General features: G+C 32.3%; 1 protein-coding gene across 5 annotated transcripts in view; it reads left to right on the forward strand.

Annotated features, from left to right (window-relative positions):
• LOC148181297 (mesotocin receptor-like) overlaps window positions 1–17,960 on the forward strand; it is an 83,613-nt gene that overhangs the window by 57,766 nt on the left and 7,887 nt on the right. For 4 of the 5 annotated variants that reach the window (XM_088046736.1, XM_088046746.1, XM_088046726.1 and 1 more), the window contains 3 exons: window positions 8,872–9,077; window positions 11,229–11,556; window positions 17,864–17,958. In XM_088046736.1, the coding sequence (XP_087902862.1) occupies window positions 8,887–9,077; window positions 11,229–11,556; window positions 17,864–17,958 (614 nt within the window). In that variant the 5' untranslated portion in view covers window positions 8,872–8,886. Of the gene's footprint in view, window positions 1–8,871; window positions 9,124–11,228; window positions 11,557–17,863; window positions 17,959–17,960 lie in introns of those variants that run through there. The other variant, XM_088046756.1, reaches the window with a different exon arrangement.

Below are 17,960 nucleotides of genomic sequence, written 5' to 3' on the forward strand. Positions count from 1 at the left end.
ATCTGTATTAAAGAAATTAAAGGCGTGATTTCCTAACTCCATTAACAAAAATTGGTGAAGTTTTAAATTTCTCGTGCTCTTTGCAACATATACAGGTTGGTCCAAAATTGTCGCAAAAAATGACAAAGAATCATAAACTGTGCTAATAATTTACCAAATATACAATTCACAAAAAAAATATTTCCACAAAAATTTTTGAGAATTTTTCATGTCTATTAGACCACCAAAATTTGTTTATAAAAGATCCATATAAAATTGATTTGTTACCATTCCAAAGCATGGTTAAAAAAATTGGAAACAAAAGAATAAAACCACTTCTTTTTTCCGTATTTTAAGTAGGTAATAGGGGTCCAGTACATAAAGTTAACGCTAAATTTTATTGTACGTTTGTATTGTGATTATTTTCCAATTAACGTTCAATTTAAGTATAGCACATTATGCATAAAGTCACTCTTAATTAAGATGTAGAATCTGAAAATGGTATAATATGTGGGGTGTTTTACCAAATTAGGCTGAATATTTTGTCCGAAGTCTAGTAATTAGATTCAATATGAATTAGCGTTTCCAAACTGCAAACTGAACATAAATTTAAAGTGGTTGAGAGCAAACTTATTGCATTAAAGCCTAAGTTTGTATGTTTCCTATTTCAATAAATCTAAAAAGAAAGATGCTAATGTAGAATTGTAAGAAAATAACTTGGCACCTATTTACAAAGAAACAATTTGAGTTTCCTATCGAAGTTAGAAAACTGAATCAGCGTTTAACCGTAAAGAAGATTCCCATAAAGGAAGTCGCTACAGTTGAGTTAATTGAGTCGCTTTCAGAAAAACCTTTGAATCTTTTATGGATTCCAGCCAGAAATTTCCCACAATCGTCACATTTAAACAAGGTTCAGAAATTTTCATTCTCAACTTTGTTTATTTCCGAATATTCCACGTATCTCCACTTCCTATGTTTTATAAAATGCTTCACGTAGTGGAGATCGCTTTTTGATTCCTACAGTGAAGCGATATTCAATACATGTTTAAATGCGGTTTGTATAAGTACATTTATTATTTGCATCTTTATGGTTTACTTGACGTTGATTTATTGTGCTATATCAATGATTTCTAAAAAATTGGAAAATGAAAAAATAAAATTAATGAAACAAAGCACGTTTATTCTTAGAGATGCATTCACGTTTATAATTCAAGGTTTTCTATCCAATGTATTTAAAAATTTATTGATGGACGTTTTAGATGTTCGTGTCTTTTTAAATACAACTGGAAAATTAATATTTGAGAAGTGCTTTCTGCGATAAGTCACGTTTTATCAAGTCCGCATGCACTTTGTGGCCGCTCCTTAAAAATTACAAGAGAGCACCCTTTTATAAGATTAGTTTTTGCACTACTGATTCTGCATGTGAATGTTTCTTGTAAAGGCATACACGGTCGAAAAATTGCTTGCGTTTTGTGTACTCATTTAGCTTATCTTAATAGAATTGGTCTCTGGCTGGAAGATAAAATCTCGTTGTTATAGTCATTCATATGTTAAGGTGGCACTAAAAAAATCCAGTTGGAGCTTAAAATCAGGCATTAAAAATTAAAAAATCGCCGTACTAAAAGTAGATGTTCCTCTCATGAGACATTCCTTTTTTCCATGCTCAACTCCATCCTGTTCTATTATTCATGGCGGTTTTGATTTTTAATTTCTGATGCTTTGACTTCATATTTTCCTTATTACTTTAAATTACAATTTCAATGCAAAGCTTTAAACTACATACAACGAAACACACCTGTCTAGGTAGGAAAATCCATGAATACATTATTCTCCGAAGCTCTTGTAAGTGCAGTTCTGATGAAATTTTTACAAAGGCTCTTCTTATTTAGGAAATGAAATTACTCTGTGTTTGAACGTGTTGTATTTGTGTAAGAAATTTCTACGACGGAGTCTTGAAATTACCGATCTGTAACGAAAGCGCTATCGCATTTCATTACTGAACGCGAGAAATATTGTCGCCGACGTCGTACTATACGAAATTTTTAAGAGATTAGAATGAATTATAATAAAACAAGAAAGGATGCGGCAGACGGGAACGAAAATATATCAAGTCCTGTCACGCTGTTATGTAAGGAAAACTTGCGAAAACGTGGAGGAATTTTATCGATTTCAGAATTGAGTGCTAATCGTTTTTTTTTACCATACTCTTTCTAGATGATTTCGTTAAATTTTCGCATAAATATTAAATTGTCAATAAAAATGCAGTCATAAATTTCCGACATAACTTGGAGTCGTGTGCAAAAAAATCATAGCCCTTAAAAACGCGCACTTGATGTAATAAGATTTTTATCACGTGTGAAGATGACAACGCCACTGCATTTCGGATTTGATGAAACTCTAGTGGAAGTAATCCAATAATAGCGTTTAATTTTCGCGGTTTTTAGTCAAAATTTGACAAAGCCGGACCGCAAACAGTGAACCTTACTTTCAGTAAATTGATTTGCGGAGCTTGTTGAAATCGTTATCTCTCCAATAGATCTAACAGTTTATGTTAGTCTGATCTTACGACATTGCTCACTCACATCACAGCAACATTTTAAATTTGTTGGAAATCAGCCAAACAGTTGCACATTTAATTATGAAAGTGAAACAAAAATAAAATAACTCAATCTGTCTTAATTAGATATCAGCTTTTCAACAGTTATTTCGCGCGAATAGGCACAAATTTTTTTTCATCACCTTCGCAACTTTTCTTAACTTCCCTAGTCTTGTATAAGTCATGTCTAGACTTGACAATATAAATACGACATCCAGAACAATGCCGACGTGGCAAAACGACAAATGGAGGTTTTTGACAAAGAAAAACTTTGTCGCTGAAAAGAACGTTTCTGGTGTAGGCTCGCAAATTTAAAAAACTTTGTGTTTGCTGAAGAAATCGTGCGTTCAACTTTGCGATTAATCGAGATAGAGATAAAGTATGATTGAATCGCAGTGTTATGAAATAGATCGGTTTTGATAATCGCATAACAATTTCCAGTTAGCAGATTCAGTCGAGAGGAAAAATGTAATGAACTGATATCCAGAAGATTTATTTTGATCGGGAATTATGAGGGCTACCACGGAAAAAAAAAACACTGGTCTGCGATAATGTGTAATCTCCCGATACAAACTTTGGCAATTAGTTTTGATTAGTTCACAACTTGTTGCGCGACAGCTTGAAAGCTCTGTCCTGAAAAAAATGTTCCTTTTCATTGTAGAGTGTGACATCGTCTGTAAACAGATGTGTTCAACGCTTTATTGAGATATGATTCAAAAGTAAAGAGAAAAAGTAAACAATTGACTGCGGGTTGAAAGAAAACAGAAAAAAATTATAAATTGTGTAACAATAACATTCCTAAATCAACAGACAGAAAGTTGGGATTATACCGAAGGATAACATATAAACTGATGGTAATATTTCACGGTTTTGTTTTTTGTTCTGAAACGGCTACCATTATTAAGATTTATGTCGAAATACAAGAGTCAAAAGAATAAAAGGACAAAAGAAAATTGAAAGAGCTGGGCTAAATTTTAATTTTTATTGCATTTTCAACTGGTGCACATTTTTAATTCATTGCGCTTTTCCAATTATTTTAGAAGAAGCGTTTAAAATTGAAAATAATTTCGAATTGCTTGCGTTATTATTATTCCGAAACTTTGGATCAAACAATTAAGAAACAAGATTTTTTTTGGTTAAAATCTAAAACATATTTTCTTCGGCTCGTGGCTCAATTTATTTTTCTATGGCACGAAATTTGTAATTTATGATTGCAACAGACCCTGTGTGCTAAAAGAAACAAATTTTGTGCCAAAAACCTATAAATATACATTTTACAAAGTTTGCTTGTTTTTTTGTGTTTTAGAGACCTATTTACTTTTAATTTGCTCAGTATGAGGAGTGCTTTGTAAATACAGTATTTATTATTAAATCAATCTTGACATTTCTAAATGTAAAATAAATAGCACGAAATATCTAATTTTTACATGAACAAATATGTATTTATGCATTTTATTTAGATGTAATATACCGGTTGTTCCAAAATTGCCACAAAAATGGCAAAGAATGAAAAATTGTGTTGGTGTTAACCGAAATTGACAGTTAGAATTTGATTTTGTTGTCTTATTAGTTCAAAGAAACTGGAACGATTAGGAACAATTCGACAACAATTGAAGAGTTAATTTTCAAAACTCAATAAATCCATTTCATAAATTTTGACAAGCGTTTAGGAAAAACTATAATTTGTTCTTCAATTTTCTTCAAATTTACTTCAACTATTTTGGCATAAGAAGGTAACAAAATGTTTAAGCAAGAGGTTTTTCACTGAATAAAATATACACATTGTTAGATTTCCCTAAAATAATCTGAAATTCACATCAAACCCACTGTCAGTCAAAATTGGATTTATTGAGTTTTGAAAAATAACTCCTCAAGAAGGCAAAACTTTAGTCACTCGCAGCAATCGCAATCATTAATAATTTTTTGCCCTGTATCAAATTGAAACAAAGTAAACCTTATTTTTCTTGTAGAAAATTTTCTGTAGGTGCCAAATTTAGAATGCTGCTCTGTGTCCTTAAGCAAAACGAATTACACAATGCTGATTTTTTTAAACTCCTATCAAAAAAGAACTGTCACATTTATGTTTTTCATCATTATATTTTGCGAAAAATAAAAAACTCAACAGGAAAAATGACGTATAGGTATGTTGTTTTAGGCAAATACACGAATTAATGTAACTAGAAATATCTATTAAAACTTTCTGTTGAAGTTCTTGCACAACTTTTTACATGTTTAAATGAATGTGCCTCGCGCTGTTGTGTTGAGAAGATGTTCTCATCATTAAACATTCAATCCTAAGTTTACAGGATTTATTCAAACACAAAGAGAATAGATACAATTGTCATTAAAATACTAAAGGACTTTAAAGGTTACCTCCCAAATATTTACATTGTCGCAAAAATCTTTCGCTTCCTCTATTATGAAACCTAATAATGGTGCGTTCTACACCACTGGTAAATGACGTGACATAACTCTATGTCTTTTAGAATTTAGTGAATTGTTATTTTACTGCAACACAACGTTAGGAGATGAGTTATGAGAATTTATCTCACCTTTAATTTATTTTTACTCGTAAATAAATTCTTTAATCAGCATAGATAATCAGTTATTAATCCAAAGCTTAAAACAACCTTAACATCTAAATGATCTAAATACCCTTAATCTGAAGAACTAGAAAATTCAAAAGAAACTAAAGAATTTGGATAATCACAGAGAAGGTACCTATTCAAAAATATAAAAACAAACTTATTCACAAGAATCTTTTGAAGAGCTTCATATTTCCTTTAATTGCAATTAATTTCAATGCTAGAAGTACCCAACTCTTTGCTCTGAGCTTTTTATAGCGCACTTTTAAAATCCCATTCACAAAGTCTTTTCGCGTCATTAAGAAATACACAAGTTATATGACTTTCTTATTTTACGACAAAACTCAAACATTTACAGACAAGTAGCATTTTCCACTTCTACTTTGTACCTAGTTTATATGATCCTTGATCGATTTCTCACACATTACATTTTCCAAGATACGTTTTCTGTACCGAGATGTAGCTTACAATGTCCGATAAAATCGCGTTTCTGCCAAGATTAGTCTCAAGGGTTCCATGTTGAAGGAAATATATATTTAGGCTCCACCGAAAATGTGAAAATGGGGAGGCAGATAAAATCGTTTTATTTAAAAGGACATATGGAGCCGATAAAACATACAATATTTTTGAATGATAAGGAGCTAAATTCAATTAAGGAGACTTACTTTTTGTCAAAGTCGATGATTTTCCATCCAACAACGTTGTCTGATTAACATACAAAAGAAAATTAATAAGCAGCTTTACGAGTCAGTACGATTCAACGACAAAGGGAAAACTTTACGTTCTCAAAGAATTTCATCAATAATTACATAATTTCCGTAGGATAAAAAAGAGGGCTGAATAAACACTGAAATAAACTGCCGGAATTTCAAATCTAAAACCTCTAATCTGATCAGCAATAAAATTACAATTCAAAATTTTCCTAATTCAGTTTATCCAACTTTCGAACTCAGTTTATACTCTTCGTTACAATTTTTCATCACAATTCACTTGACAAGCAATTTTATTAATCACACCTCTTTATTTTGAACGTCGGAAATGAACGTTAATTAAAAATACAAACTTGACAGGGATCCACGCGCTTAAAACTGCGTGTGTTGTATTAATAATTAAAAATTTCTTTTAATTGACTGCCAGTTAATTACCTGATTTGAAAAAGATTCAGTAAAATTAAAACAAGAAAATAAAAATTAAAACCGATCACATTTCGAATGTGAATTTAACTGTGTTTCTGTAATGTTCTTTTTCCTAATTTGTATCTTAAACATTCCCAAGTTGCTATGGAAACAAAGCTATTCTAACATTCCGTATCGAAATGGATATTCTAGCACTGAAAATGAATTGGAAAATAGCGAAAATAGCTCTGTTACAAGAACAAATTAGGAAAAATAATATAAAAACCTCGTTCATAAGGCCATTTAGGCACTCATCCATTATAAAACTCGCGGCTTTGCCGCTCGTTTTATAAACTTGGATTCGTGCCTAAAAAATTGCCTTATGAAACTCGGTGTTTTAATATACTATTTTGAACTCTGCTGTAAAAAGGGAATGTAATAAATTTCATTTTTAATACAAAATTATTGTAAATATTCACTCAGCGAAGTCTCATTAGCAAATACGCCCCTGTAATTTTTTTTAGACAGTTAGTAGATAATAATATCATCGTATTGAGTTAAAAATCGCTGAACAAATTAAATCGAAATGAAATTTTTACCTGTTGTGTATCGACATAACATGAGAGTCGTGATATTGACTCCCAGTAGAATTGCAACATTTCATTGTTTTCAAAATAAAAAGACTCCTCAAAGCTTCATTATTCGAAAATTCTAACAAAGCTGCCGCAGTATCTTCCTGTCTGTCTTAATTAGCTTTGGATTTAAGCTTTTGTTCGACATTACATCTGTTGTCTAGTTTTCCACCAATCGCTAAACTACCTTACCGGAAAAACTGCAGATCACAAACTTTTAATTACAATGTTCTTTTCGCCAGAACACGAAAATTAAACGTTTTATTCGTAAACTTGGAAAACTTTTAACGAATATGCAGAATTCGTTGTGTGGACAGAAGAATTTTCGCGTCAGCTCTACATCGTGCTTTTATCTTTTATGTTTTTCCAGGAATTGGAACTATAAAAACCAGTGGTTTTGCGATTTGTTCATGTTTGATGAGAGCCCAAATTTTTTGCCATTTGATATCCAACTGGAACAACCGATCCGACAATTAACTATAGTTCGATAACAGAACTTTTTTGTAAAAGCTTCCAAAAATTATAAATCTGTATGAACAGCGTCTGTGGAATTTATCAGATTTGGTAATTAGTCGCTCTGTCTTCTTTTTAATTTGTTCAATGTTCAACTTGACATACTTTTGATGGAATTATTGTGAGCTTTCTGTGCAGACTGATGACATGTCGTTCTATAAGCGCATTAAATTTTTGTAGATATTGATTCCACCAATATGCGGGAATCAGGATTGATGGCGGGTTTACTACAATGAAGTATTATCGATAGTGCTGTTTTAAACGCGAATTTGTTTGAACAAAAATAAATTACATGCTTGGTGATCATTTGGTGGCCAGACAAAGGCATCCGATATTTCGGTTATCACAGATTTATATTTAGAGATTATCGAACGGTTTAAATTTAAGTAATGTCACGATATGGAATGCATTATTTTTGTAAAAAGACAAATATGATAACGTGACGAACCAATTTTATTTCAGCATAATATTTTTGATTAATTTTTCCAATGATAAAAAGAATTAAATTTGAAATATTCTTACAAAAATAACTCAGTTCTTTGGCGAATTCCAGACTATAAATTCTTGACGATGACACGAGCATTTTTTTCTAAATTATTTTGAAATGAAAATTCAATAAACACTTTCAGACGATATTTTTATGCCGTGTAAACATTCTCACATAATTTATAGTGCCGTTAAAACCGGAGTTAAAAAAATCGGATTATTTATCCACAAACTTTGAGCTTGGAATGAAGCCAAAATGTCTCTAAAAATCAATGAAAATTTATGATAATTGATCATTTTTCCTCCGTAACATCCGTGAAATTTTTTCCGAAAAAAACCTCGGCTCCTGCATACAAATAAATTGCCAAAGTATGAGTTTGCTCAGTTTTATGACTTTGTGCAGCCACTTTTCTTAATTTAACACTAGTAGAGGTGAAACTTTACATAGTTTGCATAAATTTACTCATCGCATCTCTTGCAAGAAATTTTTATTACCTGTAAACATTTAAGACACGTAAAATTCTGTTACTAGTATGTAAATACGTATAATAAATAATAAAAAAACTCTTTTTTTTTGAGAAATATAATCAGTTAGAAAATATCGTCGTTTTCAGAAGAAGGTACAAATTCCTACGGCCGCAAATAATAAAATGTTTTAAAACTCAAATTATTGAAGTTGAGGTGTGGTATCTATTGACTTTTTTTTTTAATTTGTAACAAAAAATTTCCAATATTTCGCTAATCAGACGTCACGACGGCATCGCTTCGAAGGCGTGTTTACAGAAACATGCTTTTCCATAATTTAACATGTATCCACGTTTGTACTGCCAAAGGATAAAATCTGTAATTTATCAGTGAATTGGATTTACAAATTCAAACTCTAATTAGAAAAGTTCATGTTTCTCGCCTCCCGTCATGTTGTTGTTTTTTTCTTATATTTATTAACTTGTGCCTATTTGTTACAGCTAACCAAAACTCACATGTACGAAATGGGTACAATGGAAACAGTCACAGAAAATATATCAAGTCTGGAAAACAGCACAAGACTTGACGACAACAGTGAAAGAGACGAAAATTTAGCAAGAATAGAAGTAGCTACATTAGCTATCATTTTTCTCGTCACTGTCATTGGCAATAGTACAGTTCTTTTGGCTTTGTGGACACGAAGAAGGTACGACTAGATGTAGGATTATTTGTTACATCTGCTTTGAACTCTGGTATGAAATTTTAATTTTATTGCAGTCGCTCTACTGACTAACAATTTTAACTTTTATAATGGCTTGGATATTAGGGACATTAGTTTCAAAACTGCGCTGTTACTTACAATTAATATGCCAAAACGGATTATAAACAAAGTTACGTCTGTTAAAGGCCAAACCACTTTACAATAGTTTTTCTGTATAGGAATTTACAGAATTTTTTAATTAAAAGTATTAGGTAAAACAGAAGAAGTGGAACACAAACTTTGATTGGAAATTTACAGAATTTGTCATTTATTAATAGCTAGATTTTCCGCACTGTCACTCATGGTATGCAATCAGTCATCCCCCACTGAACAGAACAAGAGGAAATGCAAATAAAATGAAATCTGATACTGATAAGCCACTAATAAAACAAGGGCATGTACACAGATTCTATTTCAAGGTTTGTTTTTACCACGACAATTAAAATTAATGAGTATTGATCAATATAAATATAGAAGGGGCAAACCTTTCAATGTTCTAGCCCTTTGCATCTTTATTGCCATTTCAAAAATATCCGAAACTTCAATTTTTAAAATTATGTAAGATTAGTGTATGCGCCCAATTTGTTTACTTATATGTTATAAAACATTAAAAATTTTAAATATTATTGTCCTGCAGTGAACAAAATGCGTAAAATAAAACGTAAAATCCGACTGTCTAAAAGCCTCACGTTTTATAAAAGCGTTTCTGAATACAGTGTGTTTCATAAATAATTGAAGCCAATCAAGTCTTTCAACTTTCTGTGTTATTGACCATTTTAATAATAAAGGCATTCATTAACTTATTGTTAGTGATTCAAAGTAACTTGATTTAATATTTTTTAACGAGTAGCGCTACTACTCGCATATTGGTCAACTTAAGGATCGATCTTCTTAAACGAAAGACGTTAGAACAAACTTTTCTGCACGTTCTCATTCCATAACTTCCCCAGACTTTACAGTTCACGTATTGCAAAAAAATTACGAATTAAACTATCTAAAAAAAAAACTTGCTACAGAAATGGCGAATGCGCCAAACTAGATATTCGAAATAATCTAAATACTTCATGCTTTTATAAGTTTAGATATTACAAATGCAGGTTGGGGATAACCAACTATGTAAACAAAGAATTTTAAAGTCAAAGTTAGGGTTCAAGATCTAAGGAATTCAGTCGATATATCTTGTCCTGGAGACTTAAGACCTGAAGACAATAAAATCTCACTTGTTATTTAGATAAGACAAAATTTGTGGCTTGCAAACACCTCCTTAAGGATTATCACTATCTCAGCACAAAAAAATATATATTTTTTGAATACTATAAAAATAGTGGAAGCGCTACTAATTTGCCCGAAGTAATGTTCAAAGTTTTAAATTTATCCAAACATTTTTATGTTTCGGTTTTAAATTACAAGATTCCAATTATTTCAGTAAAATGCATTACCTACTTATTTTACGTGGAAGTTGTTTACCACTCCTGAAATTATAGACGATTCCACCAAACTCGGAGAACAAATGACAAAATTATTAATTGACCTAGTTTCAATTACAATTGGTAACAAAGAAACTCAATTATGTTTCAATCCGACGACTGAACTTTTTTCCGAAATTTGATTGATTTGAAAATTTAGAAACGCATATTTTAGTAATAGTGTCATTTGAGAATGTGGACAATAACTCACAAAAAGAAGAGTTTGTGAAAACGCGGTTCTAATGTGTTCCATTTCGTCAACAACAGTCGCGACATAGTGATTATCAAGCTGAGACTTAAAACGCTGAAGCATCCCTGAAATGAAAAGTGGTATAAGTGCTTTTACTTCAGCCAAGCAGTTTCTTCTTAAATAAATACATAAAGATCAGGACAAGCATCAATCAATTGCAAAGAACAAGCTAAAGAAAGGTCGGGACAAGTGTCAAGTAAATAGCGAAACTCGGTCAGTCGTCAACAATTAGGCACGACAATAATAAATTTACCGAGAAATGTGAGCAATTTTTCAATTTTAACTGCTCTTTATAATTTGGATTGCCGTCTCATTAAAAGTAGCAACTTCTCCCCAATTAACTTCGTTGTCCCCATTGTAAAATCTAATCAATTATTGCAGATACGCGGGCCGGAAAAAATTATCCCGAATGTACTTCTTCATTCTCCATCTCAGCGTCGCTGACCTAATAACGGCATTCTTGAGTGTCCTGCCTCAAATGGCGTGGGATATAACTTACCGTTTCTATGGAGGCTACTTTTTGTGCAAGATCGTTAAATATGGACAAACTTTAGGCCCGTATCTGAGTTCTTACGTTCTAATGGCTACAGCAATTGACCGTCATCAGGCCATTTGCTACCCCCTAACTTACTGTTCGTGGACTTCCCGAAGATCAAAAGTTATGGTCTACCTTGCATGGATCTCAAGTTTAGCGTTCTGTGTTCCACAGGTGAGTGACTCTTTTCGTACAGTGTGGGAAGAGTTTTTGAACTTTCCGGGTGATTGCCGGAACAAGCATCAATTTAAAAGGTTTTTATTAAAAAAGGAAGCTTTTACGGTGACCCTAATAATTTTTCAAGGAGAAAAAGAAATGCGGACGTATATTTAATGTTGCCATTTGGGAAAATAAACGAAATCAAACTTCCGCATTTAAAGAGTGACTTTAATGGTTTTAAAATTCGAGGATTAAATAGCAATTACCATGAAAAGAAGTTCTAAACTGTAAACAGAGAAGCGCTCATTTTAGATTCTTACTGTAACGACAAAACGTAATTTTCAGTGGCAAATTTTTCTCAGAAATGTTTCGTTACAAGCACGCACTCGCATGCACACATGAGGGAGCCATTATTTTTATTCCTCGTCTGCCAAAGATTTCACCATTGCATATAAAATTTTGTGATAAATAAATATGCTGAAAAAACGGGAGGTATCTTCCTAAATCTTTCGGAGGTAAAAACTCTTTTTATCGAGAGAAACATTTTGGCAATTTTTTATTATCCCAGTCACAGGTACAATTTCAACATTCAAAGAGGGAGGATGTAACAAACCGTAAAATGTAAACAATGCAAATTAAAACTTCTTTTCGCACTAAAAACTAAACGTTTTACTTTGTACACCCAATTAAAATTGAAGCATTATATTTTTCTGACAGAGATGCACTTTAATCAGAGCTGTTATGCTGTAAAACAGTGAGAACCAAAGAAACTTAGTCAATTGCGACATCAAATGAAAAGAAAATGTTTTGTATGTAGTGAACTTGTGACAAACAAGAAAAACAATCTATGTATGACAGGAAATAAAACTCAAGTTAATAAATCTTTTCCTCGGGTATTGAAGAAACACCTGTTTATTGTCCTCTTCAATAAACTTGTGTAATTATCACAAAATTATGCTCCTGGGCAAACAAGTATAAAAAGTTAACACCCCGTTAAATATTTATCCTTATTTGGCCACGCTAACGTTTAATATTTACTCTTCTTTAATAATTTAATTTTACGCTGTAGAAACTTAATGAAGAGTCGTTTTATGTTCCTACGTCATGTTTTCGCGTTGTTTTAAATATTACACTTTTGGGGACTGACACAAATAATTGGGTACACGATTCAAATGAAAAATGCTTTGTTAATGAATGAAGAGCAGATTGCTTGAATATTTCATTTCCATATGCATGTGCCCTCATTTCAGTCATATTCGTATATTTCAGTGTTGTATTTTAAAAAACAAGCGGAATATTCTTAGTCTGTGATTCGAAACTTTAAAAAAAGTAAGTATAGGCATGCAAAAGGGTTGAATAATTCGAAGAAATAATCGTTTTATCTAATTGTAATAAATTACAATTTTAAAATTTCCGGACTGTGATTCAAATTTTGTTGTTTATTATTTAGTCTTTATTTATTTATTTATTCCAACTGGCATAAAATTCTACATACGTATCTATACCCGCACATCGGGAAAAACACAAATATTTTCGCAAAGTTAACTCAAGCTCGTTTCCACGAATTTGTACTTGAAGAAATCCAATTCGCTTCCGGCATAAACGTTTACGCGTTATAAAGTGAAATTACTCAAACGGTAGCGCCTTGCAGGACTATAAAGAGTTAAAATCCCTTCTCAAGCGCTTGTCTCGGATTTAACGTTTTATGTGTTAGATTATTCGACATATAAATTTCTTACATTTTTCTGCTTTTTATCTATTCATTTTACTTTCGTGGGCCAAATTGCCACCATCCGATTGTAGAATCAATCGGTTAAGTACTTGCCGCATTCACTGGCGGCCTTCCACAATGTTGGGAAACTCATCAAAGTCAATTTCGATGTCGCTCGTAAATTCGAGACTAAAAATGGGGTTCTTTTTTATGAGTTCTGTGGGAACAACTCCATGTTTTAGTGTACGGTAGTGGAAAGATTTCTGATAGTTGGGAATATAGGCACGTTTCTTTGATTGGGATTCACTGCGACCAGAAGACCTTTATTTGGGATCTTAATATTCGGAAGGGATCTGACTCGTTTAGAATGATCGAGTCGTATTAGGAATATTATTGCGATATTATGGCTTTGATATAGATCTGATGGTAAACCTATTAACTCGAATGGCAATATGGTGTTTAGATAAATATATTTTGGTGGCACAGACCATAATGCTTTTGCTTTAACAATACAATGAGCTACAAGTAAAAATCACGCACTTATGAACACTCTGCATATTGTTGTTTTATCTTACAAAATCATTTAGATAAGTACAGTGATAGGTAAACAAAAACTATATTTAAAAAAAAAGGAAAACGTACCATTTATTTACTAAAAATAAATTCAGTAACTGCTAGAATTCATAATATTGTTTTTACCACGTAAATCTCTACACGTGCATCAAGTCGTTAAATACTACCGCATAATCGCTTCCTTCTTTCGACACGCCAACTTTTACGAAACGAATTTATCTGATAAAGGGGGTTGCGCAGGGTTAACACTTGTTCTAAAGTTTTTCCGGTGCTTAATGACCCCTGTCTATTTTATAATCCGCTTAAACGGGAATTGGGGCATTTTGTTACTTAAACGAACATGCTACATGCAAACATGGACGTTGCTTATATTTGCGGATTATAACGAAAAAGTAACAGAAACCGATTTATCAAAAATCTGCCAAAGTTCTAGATGTTTGTTGTGTATTTTTTATATCTGATTAAACTAAAATTAGGGGTACAGAATTTTCTCGTGGCGATAAATCTATTAATATAAGCGGAGCTGAGTTAAATGCAGCTTTATTTCACGCAAAAGTACAATAAAAATTTTGTTAGAACAAATTCTAATTTTAAATTTTGTTTCAATCAAACACAAGTTTCCACTATGTTGTCATAACTGTAGGTTTTTATCACCACTTTTAAAAAATTATTCACTTCAGCAGTTGTCAGCAGAAGTTGGCTTTGATGTGGATAAATAAGTATAAAACGTCTCTGGAGTTTTAAACTTTAAAAATATTGAAATGTTACGTTTTGATGATTTTTTCTCCTGAAAACTGTCTTCTAAGTTTTCCTTCAAGTTAGAGATTAAGAGTAAGTCTCATTTCGCGTTGCCATAAACATGCAACTTTCAGTGTTTGTGGCAAAGTTGTGTTTCCAATTTTGTTCGGTGGCATTTTATTTACCAAACAATGCAATAAAAATCCAATTCTAACTGTCAATCTTCGTTTTTTACACTACACTTTTATGAACGAATGTAGAGAAAAAATGGGAATAATAGCACATTTTTCACGTAATTTTTCTATGACTGAAGACATCCTTTCGGACACTGATTAATCCTCAGCGTGCTGACATAATATCGTTTATCCAAAATACTTCAGATCATATATTAGCTTCAACTCTCATCCCAAGCAACAGCTTTTTGTATTTTTTACCCCAGCTACTTATAGACGCTTTTAAGCAAGGCCACTACAATAAACAAACCCCTCTTGGGAAATAAACTGTACAAAACCCCCATAAAAAGTTAAATAGAATTGGGCATTTAACCACAATAACACTCACACGACTTAACTACTGCTTTTTTGTGCAATGTTTTATTGTTTTGGAGTCGTGACGGCCCTAATTTAGGTTCAGCAAACGACATGCAAATATCACCGAAACAGAGAATGTTAAAAAAACAGAACCGGTAAACTGACAAAACCCCGTCGGTTAGGAGTGATGAATGAGATCTGATTTTTTCATGTGATTTCATAAGAAACAGAAGGTCGAATAACATCTCAAGTTTGAACAAGATGATAACATCATTAAAAATTTAGTACTCGTATATAGATGTTGCAAGGGGCGCTGTCGAACGTGTTTCTGGAGATTTACTAACATGAAAACATCTCTTTTTTCCTAAAAACATCCATCTCTACCGTTTTTTATTAATCCCTTTTATATTTCATATTTGTAAAAATGATTTATTACCTCAACTTCCCAGATTTCCATATTCTAAAGTACCCTCCACTTCAACAAGTAGACTTAAAGCTAAATTCACACAATCCCTTTTTTCCCTTCTCCATTCAATAATCTCCTTGCCCTCGAATATGACTAAACGGTTTCCCAGAGACGATCTTTCGAGCATTACGAGTATGATAAGATTAATGGCTCAATTTACAGCATAACCATAGTTCCGCTTTTTACGTCGAATAAATCTCACCACGAACAAACCCATAGAGATAAGAACACGAGCTTTTCTGCAAATCTGCTCAAAATAAGTGTTGTGTGACATAAACCGCTTCATATTCGTCACGTCTTGAATGGAAGCATTACTGTTTTGCATTAGAAAAAACTCAATTTCAATAAAATTGTGTAGCTAAAATTCTACATAAATCTTTAACTGGAAGTCTCATCAATATCCCGCTTATTCCTAGTTGTCACACCAACCATACAAATGATCCGGGGATCCGGTGTTTCGGGAAATAATATCGATTGCGTTATGAGTGTGTGTTGTCTTCTAACTTAAAAAATAAAAGAAATGGAAATTGAATTGGGCAAAAGAGGAAACAGAATATCGTTTATACCATTTACATGCAGTGTCGCTTCAAATTCGTGCATTATCTGAAACCAATTATAGTCGACGGGTACCTAGTTAACCAAAGTTATTGCTGGCTATCAGTGGGAATTCAAAATTCATTGTTTTATTACCCTGAAATAATTATTTATAATACAAGCGGCGAGCATTCGTTATAAGGTTTTCGCGAGAGTACTGTACCTACTTTTTTGTCATTGTTACGCGGTTATTCAAAAAAGTAACTCAAAACTTACTTAAAAAGGCATTTTTAAAATTTTAAACAGAAAATATCGATCTTTGCCTTCAGAAATATACCAACAATTAGTTTTGGCCTGTTACGTGTTTTATAATTGCATTTCACACTTTGCCGCTCAAAATCCTTGAAAACGTTTCATCTAATTGAACAATACCAGGGTGCTGAAAGACTGTCAGCTTTAAACAAATAGAAACTGATGCGAAATGCGATTCCAACTATGAAACTACCGCTAATTAACCAAAACTCTGTATAAGCTACAATACAAAATTGGATTAAGTAGTTACAGCAAGATGATATGTGGTGTAATATGATACAGATAATATCGCTATATAAGATTTTTTATACAACATAAAGTGGCTGTTTATATCGTCTTACCAACACAACTCCCATTAAAAATGAAAAATGTGTTCAACCGATTTAATAAAAATAAATTTATTATAAAGAAAGATTATCGCCGTGGATTTTCTTTTAGAGTCGTAGTTTTGCTCATTTCCAGTGTTCGGTTTAGCACGAAACAATTGAAACTAAAATTTCATCAAGTCAATTGAGTAAACACTTTTATCCATATCTTCCGAAATGACAAAAACTGCTTTTTACATACCAAAATTGGAAAAAAGTATACAATCGATTTATGTAGATAGTCAACGTGTGAGTTAAGTTGAGTTTTTCTCACGGGTGAACCGTTACTGAATGAGGTATGTCATAGAATCTACGAGTGATCAAATTACAAAATATAAAAATACAAAAAAAAATTAAATACGCCTACCAATTTTTTAAATAAATTCCCGAAACCCATTATGAATCCGCATATTTTTAACACAAATTATAATTAAACTTCCTAAACTTCAAAACAAATAGAGTAATGTATAAATACCTAACAAAATATATGCAAATTGTCACCAAAAAGTCACATTCTGACAATTATTGTGCTCTAGAGGAATTTCTAAAGCAATACCTCATCCCAAAGTTGAGACATTTAGGCGTGTCGTGTGGTTTTCCTTTTATCCCTTCCTGTTAATTCGTCGCAGCTGAGAGAGATTAACATTTCAAACAAGTGGATTTTTGTTGGAGTTGATTTAAGTACATTATTTAATAACAAGGCTTAATAAATTTGACGGTTGTTTTTTTTTAATTTCATTTTGATTTAAAACAAGCGTTCAAATTTGATCGCAGTTATAATTTTGTTTTCTGCGGAACTGTGAAATTAAATTTCTGTCCTATAAGCAAGTTAAGTATTGTGGGTTGCCTATGTTATGCTAAATATTTAGTAGGGGTAGAAATAAACATCATCTATACGTTAAAAACAAACGTGTTTTATTGGTTTTAGAATTCAAATTTTCTAATTGGATTACGCTTTCTAGTTTCGCCTCGATCGTTTGGACCTCGAGAAATTATAACACTCGGCCAGTGTCTTCTGTTCCTTGATACATAGTTACTATTAATGAAGTTGTAGTTACCGTCCAAATAAAAAGCATTATCTCTTATTTTGCAGCTGACAGTTTTCACATACACACATGTGGGTGGAGACCAATACGACTGTTGGGCCACTTTCCAAGAGCCATGGGGCCAAAAAGCGTACGTTACCTGGT

The sequence above is a fragment of the Gnatocerus cornutus genome, chromosome 1, assembly GCF_029298725.1.
Source record: "Gnatocerus cornutus isolate USDA-ARS CGAHR chromosome 1, icGnaCorn1.1, whole genome shotgun sequence".
Taxonomy (NCBI): Eukaryota; Metazoa; Arthropoda; class Insecta; order Coleoptera; family Tenebrionidae; genus Gnatocerus; species Gnatocerus cornutus.